Source organism: Macaca mulatta, chromosome 5 (genome assembly GCF_049350105.2).
Source record: "Macaca mulatta isolate MMU2019108-1 chromosome 5, T2T-MMU8v2.0, whole genome shotgun sequence".
Classification (NCBI taxonomy): Eukaryota; Metazoa; Chordata; class Mammalia; order Primates; family Cercopithecidae; genus Macaca; species Macaca mulatta.
The window spans coordinates 129,618,741-129,639,836 of record NC_133410.1 but is presented as its reverse complement, the minus strand read 5'-3'; the positions used below and the strand labels follow the sequence as shown (position 1 = coordinate 129,639,836).

The window sequence follows — 21,096 nt, the reverse complement described above, 5'->3', positions numbered from 1 at the left end:
AAGGTCCTTTGTAGCATTCCTCTTCTGTCTGTTATTGGTCGAGGTTTCCTCTGCATTAGTTATCTATTATTTTGACTATGTCTGATTTCTGTTTTCTAGGACTTTCTAGAATACCTTGATATGTTGAAGGTGGACTTTGTTTTTTTTTCTTCTTCTTCTTGTGTCTGTCATTTCAGTGGGATTTAGAGAGACCAAAGAGGTGAGGTACACATGATGGCTCCGTCAACACCTTGAACTTCCCAGATGTCTACTATTTTTTCTAAATCAGGACCAGGTTTCAGTAAATTCTTTCAGGGAACGAACTTATTTACACTTCCTCTGGTTTGTGTTTATATTAGAACTTGAAAGGCTTTTTTTTTTTTTAAGTTTTGTGTTAGTGTTAATAATAACAAAATCATTGATATCTCATTGCTCTCTGTCTGCATGTGTAAATAACAGTGTTGCATGACAACTGCAGTTATAGGCCACCACAAAGTGTTGCTTGCATAAGGCCAGTTAGTGATACAAAATTCACTTTGAAAACTGGACATAATTATCCATATTTCATTTGACATGTATAAATGTCACTACCCTTTTGTCATATGTATTTGTATTTTACTTGCCAGGTAACTGAATATTGCCACCTGCCTTTTTCAGCGCCTAGATCAACTAGAAATTTAAAAAAAGTAGTAATAACTTTTCATGCACACATAGTACTCTATTAATGTGTCTTAAAATTATTTCTTAATTACTATCAGAAACAAATGAATGGTTCAGCATTTAAAAAAATTTGTTTCAGGAAGGAGAAAACATTTTCTATTTGGCAGTTGAAGATATAGAAACAGACACGGAGCTTCTGATTGGCTACCTGGATAGTGACATGGAGGCTGATGAGGAAGAACAGCAAATTATGACAGTCATCAAAGAAGGGGAAGTTGAAAATTCTAGAAGACAATCAACAGCAGGCAGAAAAGGTATTGCGTCTTTAATTGGTGATCTGGGAGAAGAAAAGTTGTAGAAAAAATGTAGTTTAAACTGTGGTTGAATTATAGTTGCCTTGTAATATGGCATTCTCAAATAAAGTTAGTTTTTGTCAAAATTATTCTCAGAGGGTATCCTGTGGTGGGCTCATCTTTCTTACAGCGGGAAAAGTATGTTGGGGATGGGTGATGGATGTACCCTATAGGACTGCCTAGGCTGTAGGCAGGTCTGCATTGCTGGGGCAGCTCCTGGCTCTCACTGCTCTCACTGGCACGTTGGGATAATGAGTAATGAGGATTTTTGTAGTCTTGCCCTAACTCTGCCACTAATCAGTCTTGTAACGTTGGGCAAGTTGCTGACTTTCTGAGACTTTACTTTCTCATCTGCATATGGGAAAAGGTGAGTGTGGAAGTGAGCTACACGAGAGCTTGCTGGATCTGAAGGGGATTGATTCCTCTTGTTTGGGATCTTTTGGGAACCTGCAACTTCTTGGCATGTCTTTCTGTTCTGATCACAGAAGCCTGGAGGATTGCTAGGTCACCCTAGTGTCATTCCCAAAAACTTTCAGTGACCGTAGGTCACACCTTCCTCAGTCTATACTGCAGCCACTTGCTTGTTAACTGCCAGGGAATAATCAATTCTTATTGGCCTTGTTTCTATGTTATTGTGTTTTACTCCTAAGGGAAATTTAAGGGATATGTGACTGATGCTGTAGGTATTCACATTTTGTAATAGGCCTCATCTTAATCCTTTCAGGCTGTTATAACAAAATACTTTAGACTAGATACTTGGTAAGCAGCAGACATTTATTGCTCACATTTCTGGAGCCTAGGAAGTCCGTCAAGGTGCCAGCAGATTTGGTGTCTGGGAGGGGCTCATTTCTAATTAGATAGCACCTTCTAGCTATGTCCTCATGTGACAGAAGGGACAAACAAGCTCTCTTGGGCTTCTTTTACAAGGATTAAGCCCATCCATGAGGACAGGGTGCTTATAACCTAATCACCTCCTGAAGGGCCCACCTCTTAATACAATTCCATTGAGGTTTAAGTTTCAACATATGAATTTTGGGGATTCATGAACATTCAGACCATAGCAGGCTGATACTTACTATACAGTACTTTTGCATTTTGTGGAGCAAAGCCACTTCAGAAGTGATACTGGTTTCATTAGTCAAAGTGGTAGTATGCTTTTCCTATACTTTTTCTGTGCTAACTGCATGTTACTGGCTGAGAAAGTGTGAACATTCTGTCACCATTGCCGGCTTATGCTTCTGTTTCTTTATTTTAGTTGAATTATTTAAGGGGAAGATAAGGACAGGCTTATATGCATTATGCTATTTGGAATATCATATTTTGGGTGATGGGAATTATTTCTATATTATTCTGTATTTTCTTTATTTTTGTATTTTATTTTTTCTCTGTTGTCCTCAGGGCAAGTTTTTTTGTCCATTATTTTAATTTAAAAATAAGTCATCTACTTACCTATTACTGCCTGATTTCTGCTTTAGTTATTAAAGTACCAGTTTTCATTATCTTTGTAAAAAGAATCAACAGAAAGTTAAACAGAATCGTATGAACCAAGCACTTGTATTGTGGCTATTTTTATTCTAGAATTCTTAGTTTTATTTAGAAAAGCAAAGAAACAAAATAAACTCAAACTCAGCAAAAGAAACAAAGAAGCCAGCCAAATGTCTAACAATGAAGAGTTTGGTTAAATAAATTGTGGTACTTTAAGTTTAAAAAAACGCCAGCATTTGACTTGAGAAGATGTTAAGTGGGGAAACATATAAGATTGTATATAAAGTATGATCCTAAATTTACCTCTTCTTAGACTGCACATAGAATATGTATGCACTAACGGCAAGTCAGGCTTGCCAGTAATATTATGACAGTTGTCTCTTCATGATGGGATTATTGGTGTTTTTTATTTTCTACATTTTCTAAATCTAATTTTATTTCATAATCAGAAACAAATGTGTTACTTAAATAGCACACTGAGAAATTTGGTCAGACCTGCACCGGTCTACATGGGACCGTGTAGCCTAACCCACTCTACTAGCTTAATCAGCACTGTTTTTATGACCTTGGTCTTTTTTTACACGTATGTGAGAGTCCCCTTGGTAATTCAATATAGTTTGCCTTAGTTGGATTTTTCTCCTTGCGAAGGTAAAAATGAGCTAAAAATGACCAATTTCAGGGATAGTTTTTGTTTTCTAATTTAACATTTTGATATGAAAAGTTAACATTATAGGTTGAATTAAATAAGGAATTTGACTTTGTATTAATTTGCTGAAAGACAAGTGATTTTGAAAATAATGTATTTCTCTCTAGTAACACTTGCTATTATTTTTTTTGTGGCCAATACTATTAATATTTGTAGTGATAATAAGAATTTACTCATATGGTATCTTTAAGCACAATTAATTAATTAATTTAAAATGAGAGCAAAACTTAGCATTTCTTGGCTCTGAATTTTTGTCTCATGAATATGCTTCCTTGTAAATGTGCAGATCACCTTGGCTGTAAAGAGGACTATGCTTGTCCTCAATGTGAATCGAGTTTTACCAGTGAGGATATTCTTGCTGAGCATCTTCAGACATTGCATCAGAAACCCACAGAGGAGAAAGAATTTAAGTGCAAGAACTGTGGGAAGAAATTCCCAGTTAAGCAGGCTTTGCAAAGACAGTGCGTATATTAAAGAATATCTTTAAAATTATAAGCTAACACAGTTTATTCCATTTGGCTTAACTCATAGTTTTTAACCTGTGTGTGTGTGTTTGTGTGCACGCGTGCACGCGCATGTTTTTGTGTGAGTGAGAGATTAAGCATTTCACATTGGTATTGTCATTAACTCATCTTTTCTTAGTATAGTATGTTGATATTTGAAATATTCAAATTACGAATTTTAACACGTAAACACTGTTTATGGTAATTGATTTTGTCCATTTAATAATTTGCCATTATGTATCAAACTTACTGGTTTAATCTGAAATTCAGATATGCCTAATTTAGTTACTCCTTCGAGGTAACAGACTTTTAGTTGTCTACATTTTATATTGCTTCTGGAATCTGTTAAAATAAAAGTTTAAGAAATGGGGAGAGTTCAAAGTATAAAGAATTCCTGGACATTTTGGGAAGCACTGTTTATTTGAGAACAACTTTGGAGGAATCATTTAAAGATGCATAGGTCCTGGATATAACAATATGATGAATTAGATGATCCCACACATAGCTCTGTACCCTTTTTTATTTTAACAATTTATATTAACAACATAAAATTATCTTTATTTAAATATTTTACAGGATCAGAAATTATTAAAAGTGAGAAAGTAGATACATGCATTTGTAAAGTTTTATTTTTTTTTACTCATTAAAGTTTTTAATTTTAATCAGATAATTGACTTTAAGTAATTTAAAAGCATATTTACATGTTGGATACAACTGTAGACTATCATTTTGTTGAAGCCAATGACTTCCAGTATGAAAGTAATATAAATTGTCCCATCTCATCAACATATGTCTTTTTCTCTTCTCTTATGTGCTGCCATCCTGCCATTTACTTTCTTTCTCCAACCTTAGCTTCTCATTTTAACAGAATGTCACCTTACTTATGAGCAGGAAATCTTTAACATAGGCTTTAATGTTACATTTTTGTGTTTCATTGAACTAAAATTCTGAAATATGCTACATTTCATACTAAGACTATAAATATTATACGCATCAACTTTTGCTTATAAAAATTGAGATGAAAAATTGTGCTTGAAACTTACTAAATGTTCAGAGTTTCAGAACTTTTATAATAGCAGGATACTACATATTTAGAAGTTCTATTGTATATTCTTAAGAAAACAAGCAAGGGCTATATGCTTTTAAATAAATAGATGTTAAGTTTCATTCTCGTTTGCTTTTATTGCATTTTGTATTATATATTTATACAAAAGGCACCCTGCTGAGCAGGAGCTTAGAGTTAAATAAGGTACTACTAAAAATTTAAAAAGGCAAAAGACAGAATGAAAAAAAGGATCACGAACGTGACTTTATTCAGAGTTAGCATAGTTTCATTTTTGTCTTAGAGTTCCAGTTTTTGTTTTTTTTCTTTCTCTTTTTCCTATTTCCCTTTAGTGTTCTTCAGTGCACAGCGAAAAGCAGTCTGAAGGAGTCTTCGCGAAGTTTTCAGTGCTCTGTTTGCAATTCTTCCTTCAGTTCAGCATCGAGGTTTTGTGTCTGAGTTATGAAATGGCTGTTATATAATTGTGGGTCATTTTTTTGCATGCACACTTTCATGCTTCTTAGTAATTCAGTTTCACATACCTACAGAATTTAAATGCTTTTCTTCTTACCTGCATAGGTAATGCATGGAATGACCCCAAAACTCTACTAGGGAGCATGTATTACAAAATCTTGCTGATGTTAGAGTTTTGTAGGTATGTCTTCACCATTTCTTCTCCCTGTTCCGCTTTGCTGGTTGTCTTGTAGTTTTGAGCAGCACCAGGAGACTTGCCGGGGGGATGCCAGGTTTGTGTGCAAGGCCGACAGCTGTGGAAAGAGGCTGAAGAGCAAGGATGCCCTGAAAAGACACCAGGAAAATGTCCACACTGGTGAGGAGTCATTGGAGGGTCGTTTCCGAAGGGGCTTCCTTTCCCCAGGCCACAGCGATCTGTTTTTAATTCTCACTCTTGAGGAGAGAGCTGGCTTTTCCATTGTGTTTCACACAGATGTGGAGTGCTGGCAGTGGAGTTTTTTCTTTCACTGAACACTATTTCTTTCTCAAGTTGAATTTAGCAGCATTTATTCTTTTTCCCATTTCTGAATTAATTGTAACTGTAAGCCTTAGTTAGAGTCTAGTTATGTTTGGGTGGTCAGGTGCATTAAGAATTAATATTTCTAAGTAAGAATTTTAAATGTTTCAGCATATGACATTTCTTTTATAAATTGTTAAAATGTATGATTATTAAGTGATGTCCTTCTGCCTTATTATTTTTACAGTAAAATCCAACTTGTGAAAATACTTACAGTTCTCCTAAGTTAGAGAAAATTGCTAAGACATTTTGACATTGGAATTGAATATGTATGGATTAAGAAAACAAATATTATTTGAATTTCATCTAATAGCTAGCTAAACAGTAAAACAAATATAAAATTTGACTGTCTTTTAGGTTTATCTGCTTAGCACATGGTATACTGTCAGTAAATATATTTTGGCTTAGGGATTAAATCTATAGCAGTGAGTTGAACAGATGGCTGTATTGTCCCAGTTAACTTTTTACTTCTTGTCTTTTTACCTCCGTAGACTTCCTCCTTAAAGGAGGTTGAGATTTATGAAACCCTGTATGTTCTTCTATTCATATTCTTTGTTCATGTGTTTATTTTTGCCTTGACTTCTGGGAAGTGGGTAGCTATGTGTCTCTGGATGTTGGGGAAAGTGGATTTCTTTTCTCCCTTCAGTTGTTTATTTTTATATTCAGGAGAAGATGATAATCTGCAACCAGCATCTGTATCCTATATTTGTTCATTGTCCAAAAAGTATTAGGAGGCTAGTATGAACAACTGCTAGCTGCAACTTTCCATCATTGGTTTGGGCTGCATATTAAGTGCAGCCTGTGGTGAAAGCTCTGTGTGGTGGAAGTAGGGCCTTGTGAAATGCACCTCCAGCTTGGTGCCCTTCACTAGGCTTTTACAGTGTTCTGGTTTCTTTCTTTCCTTTTGAAGAATACATGGCTGACTTAGGGAAGATGACATTTTTTCTGAATTCAGTATACCGGGATATTCCCTATGATTGCAAAAGGCAAGCATAACTTTTTGATAGACTTGCCTTCATAGTTTTTTGATTTTCAATGCTGTTCTAGTTAAAATGCTATTCTTAATTTACTTCATCTATGTCTGCAATAAATTGTAATAGAACTTTCATGTCAGTTTTAAAGTTTAGGTTTGCTGAACTAAGTGAAAAACCAGATGCATACGAAACTCTGGAAACTTTCATTCTTACTGGGCATGTGGTCTTCAGGCTGTGCTATAAGCACAATTTCTTTGAGGCTTCTTGTAGTTGACCTTGCATATTGTAATATTACTAATTCTGGAAATTTATGGTGATTTTGTAGGAAATAATTCATAAAAGGAAATCTTGTTTTATAATTTTTTTTTATTTGTTGACCATACAAAGTGTAAAATCTTGCTGTATTTTAGCTAACGGTTACTATGCCATGTATTTCACTGGGGTTGGTACATGATGTCATTCTCTCATTCATAGGATGTCTCTTGCTTCTCCCCTTTCCTCTATGGGCTACACAGGCATTTGAGGAAAGAATATTCCCTATTGGAGATAGTAAACAAAGAAGCTCTCATATACATGCTTGTAGAATCCTTTATTATAGAAAGACAAGGCACTCAAAGAAAGAGATCTTTGATGGCAAATTTTTTTTGTTAAGGTGATATGAATTGAGGATGATGATTAGAGAGAAGCTGATTTTTTTAATATGGATCACATTTTTCCATAGCAACCGTAACATGTGGTAGGTAGGTTCTCAGACCAGCTCCTAGAAGCATACTTAGCTTCACAGTGTGTTGAAACTTGAGTATTTAAGTGATTGTGTATTCAGTACAGTTGTATTAATTTCCTCACATGGCCTACTGATGTAAGTAATGTGTTCCTAAATGTTTTTGAAAGTTTAAATCTGAAAGTCAAATATCAGATTTACCTCAACAGGGAAGTTAAGACAGTATAACATCTAATTAGAGCTTTGCAGGTGCTGTTATCCATGAGCCCAGGGGAGCTGGTAGAGTGATGAGGCTCCTCATAGTTACTTAAGAGGAAACAGAGAGTCAGGGGGCCAAGCTCCTCATCACTTCCCATCTTTCTCTTTTGCTTAGATTCCATGGTTGCTGACAAAGAGACTTTGCATTTATGGGAGATAACATTTATTTACATTCTCAGATGAATAGTCATACATTTTTCCTGTGTGTCTTCTCAGAGGAGCTAGGATTCTTCTAGGGCGAAGTAGAGGAGAAGCCATGAAAAGGAGAGAGAAGATTGAAGAGTGGGGATGAGGGTTTGATGTATTCCCCTTGATACCTGGCAGCAGAGCTGTGTCAGGAGTGCAGGGGTAAAGTGAGAGTGGTGGGTGGAGAAATCTGTTTCGTTCTCTCCTCTCTCCTTCTCGGACCCACCCAATGGGAAGGAGTAGGGACTAGTATCAAAGAACAGTTGCTATGAGGGCTAGGACAGGGCAATAAAGGATTGTCGATGGAAGATGGACCATCCCAACGAGTAGGAGCTGGAAAAGAGGGAATATTCTTTCTGAATGGTGACTCTCCTAGTGGTGTTTAGGAAAGTGATGACCAAATATATGCTATCAGATATTCATTTTGCCGGGAGAATTTTCTCCTTTAGTAGCCATGTTACTTTTCAATCACTAAGAAGCATTTTCTTGGCTGTCATAGCCTATTAAAAGCAGCACATTAAATGGAATAGGCATCTTGAATAATAAGACAAAAATTCCTATTTGCCATTTAAAAGTGTATTTCTCTTTCATAAATGTAGTCCTATAATAAAATGAAATCATTTTGTAATATTGATTTTACTTGTTTTAGATTTGCTTCAAAATATAGAGAAGTGGGGGAGTGAATGGGGTTGAGATTGGGGCAGGAATAGTCATGGTGAGTCATTGCTGGGACCAGGTGATGGATAGATGGTGATTCATTATACTATATGCTTACTTTTTGTATATTTGAAATCAACCAATTAAAAGTTGAAAACACATTTTATGGTTATTCATTGTGGTGCATTTGATACTCTTATTATATCATGTTTAATAATGTTTGATTGCCTCTTCATTTCTATAACAACTGTGAAATTTGAAATATGAAATGAGCTACTATAAACATAATCACTACATAAGAAGACAGATTTGGGCTTTGAGTAATAGTATGAATTGCCAATATATTGTTTTATTGTACTTTATTTCTTAACATTAATTTGAAAAGCATATACTTAAATATTTTATAGGACCCTAGTGCTGGGAAGAATAGTCTATAAATTCTATCTTAAAAAACTCAGCTGATTAAATAAAATATTCAGTTGAAATATAGAAGAATTAACACAATCAATTTATGAATTAATTTAGTTTTTTCTTTTACAAACATTTGATTAAATTTAATTTTGATTTGAATTCCTTGTGGATATATCATTTTCTCTTTTACTAATATATAGTATTAGTACATGGAAAAGTGAAAGGCCGGTTTTATATATGTAGAAAATGGTATATGAAACTGTGAAGATGTCTCAAATTTAAAAAGAAAGCTTTTACATAGAATGGGAGAGCGTATTTGCGAACTACCCATCTGACAAGTGATTAATAAACAGAATATATAAGATGCTCAAACAACTCAATAGGAAAAAATCAAATAATCTAATTAAAAATGGACAAAAGATCTGAATAGACATTTTTCAAAAGAAGACATACAGATGGCCTACAGGTATATGAAAAAATGTTCAACAAAATTAATCATCAGAAAAAAATGCAAATCAAAACTATAGTGAGATATCATCTCACCCTAGTTAAAATGGCTTTTATCCAAAAGACAGGCAATAATGAATGCTGGAGAGGATGTGGAGAAAGGGGAATGCTTGTATGCTGTTGGTGGGAATGCAAATTAGTACAGCCTCTGTGGATGATGGTATGGTGGTTACTCCAAAGACTGAAGATAGAGCTAGCAATTCCACTGCTAGATATATACCCCAATGAAAGGAAATCGGTATATCGAAGAGGTGTCTGCACTCCCATGTTTATTGCAGCACTATTAACAGTAGCCAAGATTTGGAATCAACCTAAGTGTCCATCAATGAGAGAATGGGTAAAGCTAATTTTCTTAAGTGAAGTAAGCCAGGCACAGCTGCACAAATTTCACATGTGCTAATTTATATATGGAAGCTAAAATTAAAACTATTAAACTCATGAAGATAGAGAATGGAATGATGGTTACCGGAGGCTGGGAAGGGTAGCAGGGAAGGGGTGAATAAAATGGGGATAGTTAATAGGTGTAAAAACATAGTTAGAATAAATACAATCTATTATTCGATAGCACAACAGGGTGACTATAGTCAACGTAACTTATTGTATATTTAAAAATAAAACAACAGAATATATTGTATATTTAAAAATAAAAGAACTAAAAAAAAAAAAAACAGAAGGGATGTTTCTAACACAAAGAAATGATAGATGCTTGAGATGATGGATACCCCAATTACCGTGATGTGATTATTACACATTGCATGCCTATATTGAAACATCACATGTACCCTAAAAATACATACAACTATTATGTACCCATAATAACAAAAATTCTGAAAAGGTATATAAGCTTCTGCATTTTCTTGGGAGCTTGGGTCTTTATTCTGAAGGCTCCCCTATATACATGTTAAGTAAATTTGTATGTCTTTTCTCTATTTAAAAAATAATTAAAAAGAAGATTTAAAATAGAACTTACTCTTTTAAGTTTAATGGATATATCTACAACACTGAATAGTTTAGAATTCTAAATTATGAAGATGAACTTACATATCACCTCAAAACACTATTTGTTGTTCCTCTTAATAGTCTCATTTTTAAATCATGATGGTATTTTATTTCTATTTTAGGAGATCCTAAGAAAAAGCTTATGTGTTCAGTGTGCAATAAAAAGTGTTCTTCAGCATCAAGCCTACAGGAACATAGAAAGGTCAGTAAGATAAAGATTCACCACAGTTTAATATCTATCTTTAACAATTTTAATATGTTTTATAGTAAGTATAAAAGTTAACATTATTTTGATGTGAAAAGATAATCTGAAAAATCAATGGCAATTGTTAACTCTAACAACATTAGCAACTGTTTAATAGAATATATAATAAAATAGAATTAAAATGTAGTTTTAATTTTTGCTCTTGCCATGACAAGGTCCAATATATGCATACTATATTTTATTATTATAACAAAGATGTAAATGATCATTCTTAATTTCACATATTGTTTCTTTTAGCATAGCTACGAGCATAAGATATTTTCTTTTAGTTTTTACAAAAGGGAAGGAGATGGTATTCGTGAAAATAAAATTTTACTTTTGTTATGGTTTGTAAAATGAATTTTTATCTCTGTTTATATATAAAGTATTACAAAGTAATTTGACAGGACTTAAAATTTATATGATTTTTAATCCAGTAGCTCCAACCATGTGCTGTGGATTTAACTTATAACATGTGAGGTAGCTAAATTATTGTGTTGGTATGACTGTTATATCTTGTATGTTTAGTGATTTTGATCCTTAAGGAGAAATAATAGGACAAGCACCAGACCAGGAATCAGGGTAATGGGTTTCTTTTTCTGTCACCAACCTTCCATGTAACATTAGGCCTTTCTTCTCTCATTTATGAAACGGGACACTGAATTGATCAGTATTCTCTTGTTTGTTTGTTCTCTATGTACCATGAAACTACTTTTCTTTGGTTTTCAGTTTTCAAGTGGCAGTCTTTTTAGATTGTTTAGAGATATGGAATGCTTTATGAATTTGTGTGTCCTCCTTGTGCAGAGGCCATGCTAATCTTCTTTGTTACATTCCAATTTCAATGCTGCTAAAATGGGCACTGAGACTGCTTTTAAAAGAAGTTTTGCACAGAATGCCAATCCAGAGGACCCTTTTATAGGTCCTTTTTCCTCCTTCCCCATCACCTTATGGTTTCTGAAGCAGAACCCTTATGACTGAAGCAGTTAATCTTTTGAAGAGACAAAACAATTAAGTCTGCTGGAATAGATATCTTCTAAGCATCCTCTTTTATAATTCTATGATTTATTTTTCTGACCCATTTAAATCTTAGAGGTTGAAATTTAAGCTATTTTACCAAATAGAGCAATCGTTCCCAACCTTCTTGGTACTAGGGACCACTTTCCTGGAAGGCAAGTTTTCCAAGGACCAGGGGATGGGGAGAGGTGGTTTTAGGATGATTCAAGCACATTACATTTATTGTGTACTTTATTTCTATTATTATTATATTATAATGTTTAATGAAATAATTATACAACTCAGCATAATATAGAATCAGTGAGAGCCCTGAACCTGTTCTCTTGTAACTAGATGGTTTGGGGGTGATGGGAGACGGTGACAGATCATCAGGCATCAGAAACTCCTATGTGATGGTAATGGAATATAGAAACTATAACTCATGCCTCCTGAGTGGTCTTTGCAGAATGTTAGTAAGTTGCTAGCTCAGTGCAGCCCTTCCTCCATTTCAGCCATAGTCCTTCACTATGCAGCCTTTCCAAATCCATAGGCAACTTTTATTGACTCCAGTTGCAACTTTTATTTATTTATTTATTTATTTTTTTGTTGAGACGGAGTCTTGCTCTGTCACCCAGGCTGGAGTGCTGTGGCTGGATCTCAGCTCACTGCAAGCTCCGCCTCCTGGGTTTACGCCATTCTCCTGCCTCAGCCTCCCAAGTAGCTGGGACTACAGGCGCCCGCCACCTCGCCCGGCTAGTTTTTTGTATTTTTTAGGAGAGACAGGATTTCACTGTGTTCGCCAGGATGGTCTTGATCTCCTGACCTTGTGATCCGCCCGTCTCGGCCTCCCAAAGTGCTGGGATTACAGGCTTGAGCCACCGTGCCCGGCCGCAACTTTTCTTATAGTTGAGAGTGTCTAACGTCTCATAGAGTTTGGTCACAGTATTTCACCTTGCCAGTAGATGATGCTTTCTGACAATGCCAAATTATAGTATCGTCTTGTATCTTAAATTACTGTATATTATTTCATATAATGATAAGGTATATTATGATTCTTCTTGAAAATAATTTTAGAGTTCAAATTTTAAAATATTACCCTCCAAATTGGTATACTGTAAATTTTATAAAATCTCATAAAAATATACTTTATTTAGCATCTGGCATAATTAAATAGTATTACTTGTCATTTTCACTTTAAGTATGATCTTTTTATTAAGCATTTTAAGGAATTTTGAAAATAGCTTTGGCTTGAATTTTTCACTATAAATGAGATAGTCAATGCAAAAATGCTTTAATGTATAGTAGATGTTCCCTTTATAATTTTGGGAATATCAGTTCAATTCAGCCTTGAAAAGTGTTTCACGTTGAAGCCATGAGAATTGAGAAGTGAACAATATTTCACTTAAAAATGAAACAAATGAACAGTGTTTCATTTAACAATTTCCATTTTATATATGGATGAATAATTTTTATAATTTTATATATCAATAGAAATTTAACATTAAAAATGAAAACAAAACTTTTCATTTATATATGACTCAGAAGGTATGACATCTCTTTAGAGCATCTTGTCATTATAAAATTATATATTATATATTACAGAAACATAGAGTTTAAGAATATAAATCTGCTTTTACTGTCTTTAAATAAACATTACGAATCATATCATTGGTCCTCAAACATAGGTGTTTCACTGAAGCCACTGTGAAAGTCTTTGATGATAGAAGATGCTGCCTTTAACATGCCTCAGGCTGGAAGTTTTTCTTGTGTGCTGTGGGGCACTAGCATTGCAAACGCTTGTGCAGGCAGTCATACAGATCCCCCGTGCTTTCTAAAGGAACTCTTTGGATTCCAGATATCCCCTCATAGATGCCACTGGATCTAAGTAGGAGAGATAAGTCAGACTCTTGTGGAATGGCATATTTTGGCTTCTGCCTTGTTTCTCTACTTTTCCCCTGCTTTACATAACTGAATTTAATGACTCACCAAGAGTCAGACCTGACAGAAACAGAGGCCGGTTGGCAGCCTTCGACCTGCCACGTGCTTGGGTATTGAATTAAGCCGTGGGCTGCAGGCCTGGGATCTGTCAGCCTTGCCCCAGCATCTGTTTCCCTGCCTTGAGGCCTTCTATGGCCATTTAGATCAAGAGAACCATTTATCAGGGGCCAGCCGAGTCCTCCACTCATTACTCATGTGCTGTACCAGTTCAGGGACTTTTGCCTAGATCTTTCACTCTGCACCGTTGTTCCTAGTTATTCTGCAGAGACACTGTCTTGGCTTCTTGCACAAGGGCCTTTACTTCTCTGGGGTTTAGTATTGTGAGCTGGACCTTTAATGAGGTTCAGACAAAAACATGACTTCACCACAACCATTTCTGAGTATTCAACAACATAGTGTGATGCTGCTGTTCACTGGGATGATCAACATTTCTAATCTGATATGATATGTAATATATTTCTTTTAGAATTGAATACATTGTTTCTGAAAAACTAGACTTCTACTTTTCATACCACCTATCCAGTTTCTCTATGTTAGTGTCTGGGAGGGAAATAGCTAATTTAATATTCAATTTTAATATTTATATTAGCCAATTGTTTACAAAAGTTATATCCCCCCTTATTGTGGTTTTAAAATATATTTTATCTGTATATTTAAGTTATACAACATAATGTCATGAGATACACATATAGTTAAAATGATTATTTTAGTGAAATAAATTAATGCATGCATTATCTCACATAGTTACCCATTTTACCTCCTGTGGCAAGAGCAACTATAATCTACTCACTTAGCAAAAATCCAGAATATAATACGCTATTATCAATTGTAACATTAGATCTTTAGAGTTATTCATCCTGCATGTCTGCTACTTTGGATCCTTTGACTAGATTTCCTCATTTTAAGAATTGTGGTCCTCCTATCATGTGAGACTTTTTTTTTTTTTTTTTTTTTGAGACAGAGTCTCACTCTGTTACTCACACTGAAATGCAATAGTATGAACCCAGCTCACTGAAGCCTCAACTTCCCAGGTTCAAACAATCATCCTGCTTCAGCCTCCTGTGCAGCTGGGACCACAGACATATGCCACCACACCTGGCTATTTAAAAAAAGTTTTTTTGTAGGGACGAGGTCTCACTTTGTTGTCCAGGCTGGTCTCGAACTCCTGGGCTCAAGCAATCCTCTTGCCTTGGCCTCCGAAAGTGCTGGGATTACAAATGTGAGCCACTGCATCTGGCTCATGTGAAACTTTTATTGTGTACTAAATGCTTTTCTGAATCCTGTATTTTCTGATCTTTTACTGTAATTAATGTTGCGCTCTGTACTATGTACATTTAAGTTTAAAATATTGTTGGCTACTGTAAAGGGAATATTATTAACTGCATGCTACATATTTCCAAGTCTAAATTTGTGTCTAACAGAAGAGTTATTATATATTAGGTATAATTTTATTACAGAGTATAAATTTAATATGTACTAAATAGGACAGCTATATTATACTTTTAAGGACTATGAATATTATGTCTCAAATGATATTTTTTATTAGTTAACTTATGTCCATTGCATTTTCAGTGTATATAGGTTAGTGTGAACTAATTAGGGCTGAACTATAATATATAGTTTGGGTATTGCAGTAGCAGCTGTTCACATGTTTACACTTTTGCTTGAGAGCTGTGTAATTTACTAGGCTTTGACAGTTTTTAACTGTCTATTTAATCTTTTACAGATTCATGAGATATTTGATTGTCAAGAATGTATGAAGAAATTTATTTCAGCTAATCAGCTAAAACGTCATATGATCACCCACTCAGGTAAACTATATACTTTTTTTGTTTATAGTGATATCATTACAAAAGAATTACATTGTCACTTTTATAAACTATAAGAGTGGTAATCAGGGGCCTTAGCTATAAATTCGACTTTGGACATTTACTAGTCATGTGATTCTGAATAGGTTACTTTATACTCTAGACCTCAGTTTATTTACAGAGCAAAGGTGCTTAGAGTAGATGATATTGAAGATCTTCAGAATCACCATGTAATTTGTCTCTTAGTCCTCCTTGAGCCTCAGTTTCTTTATTCTTCGTTTGTGAAATGGGATACTGATGCCTACCTTTCATATTAGCTGTGAAGATTATTTAGGTACTGTGCTAGCATAGTGTCTGACATTTAGTAGATATTCAAAAATTTTAATTCTTGTATTTCTAGATACTTTTACATTCTAGCTAAGTTACTAATAAATGTTAGTAAGAAATCTATAAATGCATTTTGAGTATGTAAGTTTTTAAAGCGGTAGTTTCATTTAAGCAAGTCTTAGAATAGGTCTGTTTTACTAATGCAAATTTAAAAATTCAGCTCTGAAAATAATATTTACTTTGTGGAGTCTCTAGTGTTTAAGATATCTATAATTTGAGGCGATTGAAGTCAGAATGTTTTTGAATATGCACATTGTTGATACATATGAATATTTTAGTAAATTAAAATCAGATCAAAACCTATTACCTTTTAGGTATGCTTTACTTGATTCATATTGTATATTTTTAATTTAGGTATCAATGTTATATGGATATTGCATAAATATGGATTTTACATACCAATCTAAATGTCTGGTTCCTGCTGAGCATTGGAACCTCTGCCTCCATGAGGCCTCTGTGGCCCCAGGGGGAGGCAGCTCTGTTCTTTACCTACATCCCTGTCAGGTCACTTTCTGCATTCGGGGCCCTGACCCTGATTTAAACTCTCACATATCAGCATGGTTTTCATCTGGAAATAGGATTCCTTCCTTGAATTTAAACCTTTTCTTTATATCTATGCTACTTTAAAAATTCAAAATACATCTGTAAGAGAACAAGCTCATGTTTCATTTGGGAATAGACACATTTATGTGTCTATTATGTGGATGGTAGATGTTTTTTAGTTGTTTGACCATGCTTTAGTTTACTTACCATGAGAAGCAATATAAGGTAAGGGTGTTTTCTCTTTTATGCTTTACCTTTATATCGATATGAGATTGTCTCCACTCATTTTTTTAATAGAAAAACGACCCTATAATTGCGAGATTTGTAATAAGTCTTTCAAGAGGCTTGATCAAGTGGGTGCTCACAAAGTAATACACAGTGAAGACAAACCTTACAAATGCAAACTTTGTGGAAAGGGATTTGCCCACAGAAATGTTTACAAGAATCATAAGAAGGTAAAAGCTTATTATTATTATTTTTATGAATTTGCTGGTGTGATTTTTATGTTTTGATGAAGCTTTTGTACATCTGGGGCCTACTGTATATAATGCAACAACTAGAGAAGATCACTCACCTGGGCCATAAACCCTCACAGCCTCCTTTCTGTCTTTCATTCTCTTTTGAAACTGTCCTTATAAGCAGAGTGCTTAGTTTTTCTTAACAAAGCTGTTAGATTAATTTTATGGGATTTACTAATTGCAAAGTCTTTATTCTCTTCCTTCTTTCCATAAACTTTGATGCTTTTTATTACATTAGCTTTTTGAAATTCCCTTCATCCTTGGGATCCTTGTATGCTCTGCTAGGTCTTCTGCCAATTTCTCTGAACGTTTTTGACTTCATTTCCCCTCAGGAGGTTATGCTGGATCCTTTGCCTGTGAACCTCTTCTGTGTTCTCTCTCCTTAAGAAATGTCAACTACATCCATGACTTCTGCTATCAACACCATACTGATGAATTCCAAATGATTTATTTTCTTTAATCCCAAGTTTCAGACTCACATTTATAACTGGGCATCTTTTCGACATAATGAATTCAGCATGCCCCAGAATGGTTTTTTCTTTCTCTTTGCCCGAGATAGCTTATCTTTTGGAGTTTCCTCTTTCTCTTAATGACAGAAGCATATCATTATCCTAGTCTCTTTATTCAGCATTGGTCCCTTTATAAAATTAGAAACCAAATGTAAAGACTCTACCCTTTACATTATCTCATCACTTTCACAGTCATCCCTTCCTTTACCATTCCAACATCCTGATTATTTCTCCTCTGGATTCCTTTAATACTCATCTAATTAGACTTATCACTTCCTGCTGCAATCCATCCTACAAGGCAGCTCATCCCAAAGCATCACTCTGGTATATCACTCTCATACTCTAATATTAAAAGTAGATTGCCAGTGCCTACATATGTAATAGTATGTACACCTTCACCTGTCATTCAGAGTTCTCTACATCATGACCTCAGCCTACTTCTCCAGCTTTTTATCCTTTTATCTGCATTAACCATGCCTAAAACAACTAACTATTTGCCTTCCTTCTGTGTGATCTCTCTACCTTTCTCTTTCTCTTCAAGTTATTAATATAATGTCCTAGTTTCTTCTGTTGATTTTGGTTTACATTTCTTATACTTTACCTTTGCTCAAGTTCTTGTTTCAGAATGTATCATGTAGATAATACATCATGCTTGAATTGAATTCGGGAAATTTGTCCAAAGATATTCAACATTTTAGAAATGCATATAAAAACATTTTGTGATATACAAAATATTTGCTAATTGATTTTAGTTGATGTATTATAGCATGCTGTTAAATAACATGTATATGATCTTTTAAAAATAATTTGTTCATATTTTTCAGTTATTATGCTCCGTGAGGATTATAATTATTATAATATTTATGGGATACTTCCGAAGACTTCATTTTATCTCTTTTGAAATCATTTAAAAATTATGATACCAATTTCAACTTTAGTCCAAAAAGAGAAAGAAAACGGCAGATTTACCAAAGAATAAACTGTTGATTATAGTGTCTTAAGTCATCTCTGCCTAATTTCTTCCTTACCATCTTTATGTTTACCTCAAGCATTGTACATTCGGGGCAGGACTGTGTTCATTACTGCTGCTTTGGAATTACATGACTATAAAAAATTATCTGGCTAGTTCCTGTTTAGTCTCTGGAACTCTCTTACTCCTTTCTTTGATGAAACTGATCTATCCACATTTATGAGTTTTTCACAGTTTGGCTCATGTTATATGCCATATGGGAATTTGGCACAGGATCTTTGCACCATCTCTCATGCTTTAAGCCATAAATCATGTAAAAGTAATAATGATGTCTTGGGAAGCATAGAAACAATGGTGCCTATAATTTCCAAACTGGAAAGCACATTCAATCCTTCTGCACTAGACAAATGTATTTCTTACTGTGTTATGATCCTAGCGTATATTTGGCATTGTTACGTGAAAATACCTGAAATAGTCTCCAAGAATCATGTAAAAACAGAAGATCAACCTTTTCTTCCATCATAATCATTAATGGCTAGTTGGGAAACATAAAAGTAAGGATATGCCACAGAAATCAGAAAAAAACCTTAAGAGTCAGTGTGATCTTTATCTTTTAGTATGCTCGAGGGTTATTACTTTAAATTAATTAATTATTCTTTTCTTTTTTGAGTATATTATATATATTTTATTATACTTATTTGAGTTATTTTGGGTTGGTTCTTTTTTAACATTCAGACTTGCTTGAAAAATGGAATATTATTTTTCATTGTGATTATGATAGCATATAGATATATTTTATTTATTTTTATTCTTTGAAATAGAGTCTCATTCTGTCACTCAGGCTGGAGTGGGGTGGTTCAGTCTTGGCTCACTGCAATCTCTGCCTCCCAGGTTCAAGTGATTCTTGAGTCTCAGCCTTCCAAGTAGCTGGGACTACAGGTGTGTGCCACCATGCCTGGCTCATTTTTCTATTTTTAATAGAGACAGGGTTTCACCATATTGGCGAGGCTGGTCCAGAACTCCAGACCTCAAGCAGTCTGCCTGCCTTGGCCTCCCAAAATGCTGGGATTATAGGCGAGAGCCACAGCGCCTGGCCAGCATATAGAGAAATTTTAAAGGGGTGGTTTTTATTTTGAAAATTTAGTTACTCATTTATTTCATCATCTTGCCAGTTATGTGGGTTTAATAGGTTACTTTTTCTTCTCCGTTTTTTCTGACAATCATTTGATCTGAATTACAGTTGTATTTTAGGATCTGGCTAAAAAAACTCATTGATCTTGATTCAAATATACTTTGATTCTTTAAATCACAATTGAACCAGCGTTTCAGAGCCAGAGGAGATAGAAACCGTTCAGTTAGTCTTCACTCTCCATTGTGTTCCCTGTCAAATATAATGTAAAGCAAAATGTGGGTAAGTTGTATAGTGCTTCCCGCCTCCTGCTGTAGGATACATGTTTAGACGTACTGAACCATCTTGGATCCCAGAGCTGGCACTACTTGCTTGATGACGGAAGTGAGTATGGAGGGGTTTTGCCCTGATGAAGTCACAAACAAGCTCCTGGGGGACAGGTGTGTGTCTATTCAAATAAATGATCTTTTTTCCTGACCCTTTACATAGCCTTCCAGGGATGAAACTTTAGAGGCTTATGAGGAAATCTAGTCACAACTTCTCCTGGAATAATTCCATTGGGCCTTAATGTCTCATAAAGTCTTTTTCAAATTCTGGGCCATGACTGCTCTGTAGGTCTTGAAATCGATTTACTGAGTGATGACTGGCCGTTAAAAAATAGAATAGAAGGCTGGGTGTAGTGGCTTATGCCTGTAATCCTAGCACTTTGGGAGGACGAGGTGGGCAGATCCCCTGAGGTCAGGAGTTCTAGATCAGCCTGGCCAACATGGCAAAATGCCATCTCTACTAAAAATACAAAAAAATTAGCCGGGTGTGGTGGTGCTCGCCTGTAGTCCCAGCTACTTACTTAGAAGGCTGAGGCAGGAGAATCACTTGAAACCGGGAGGTGAAGGTTGCAGTGAGCCAAGATTGCGCTGCTCCAGCCTGGCGACAGAGTGAAACTCTATCTTAAAAAAACAAAAAAAAATAGAATAGAAAATATAGAGTAATACATGTGTTTGTGTGTTTATGTGTATATGTGTGTTAGATTTTGGAGTCAGAATTATTTATTTGGTCATAGTCAAACTATTTAAAAGGCAATACAGTTCACTCTTTGCCTGGTATAGATTTTATTAGACCTTAAAGAAAGTAACAAGTTTCTCCCTAAAAATATCATGGATTAGAATCTAAAACCAAAACATATGGTGTAAGTTTAACATAGTTAAAAAAAAAAGTTGTTGAAAATTTCCTGGAAAGATGACATCTTGGAGACTGCGTGGTATTCACTCAACAGTTAGAGCCCAGCCACTCTTTCCTTCAGCTTTTGCATCAGGTTACTCTTCAGTGATGCTGCAGGTAGTACCCATTCATTTAAGGTGTTGCTATATCGTACAAAATCACCTATCTTTGTATGCTAGAAGCACATTCACAATGAGCTGCGCACGTTATGAGGGACATGCAGGATTTGATTCTGACAGAAGGAACCACAGATATAGATCATTATCCAAAGTTTATTTAGCTAATGGCAAATTGCTTGCCCTATTTTA

General features: G+C 34.9%; 1 protein-coding gene and 1 non-coding gene across 6 annotated transcripts in view; one reads left to right on the top strand and one right to left on the bottom strand.

Moving 5' to 3' along the window:
* Positions 1-21,096, top strand: part of PRDM5 (PR/SET domain 5) — a 222,491-nt gene that overhangs the window by 104,251 nt on the left and 97,144 nt on the right. For 3 of the 5 annotated variants that reach the window (XM_015139146.3, XM_015139150.3, XM_078002698.1), the window contains exons 4-10: positions 779-953; positions 3,470-3,644; positions 5,082-5,174; positions 5,436-5,557; positions 10,594-10,673; positions 15,433-15,517; positions 16,742-16,899. In XM_015139146.3, coding sequence (XP_014994632.3) covers positions 779-953; positions 3,470-3,644; positions 5,082-5,174; positions 5,436-5,557; positions 10,594-10,673; positions 15,433-15,517; positions 16,742-16,899 — 888 coding nt within the window. The remainder of the gene's footprint in view (positions 1-778; positions 954-3,469; positions 3,645-5,081; positions 5,175-5,435; positions 5,558-10,593; positions 10,674-15,432; positions 15,518-16,741; positions 16,900-21,096) is intronic. The other 2 variants (XM_015139147.3, XM_078002699.1) reach the window with 1 other exon arrangement.
* On the bottom strand, positions 11,475-11,579 carry LOC114678518 (U6 spliceosomal RNA). Its single transcript, XR_003729959.1, has one exon. It is a non-coding gene; the product is annotated as a U6 spliceosomal RNA (small nuclear RNA).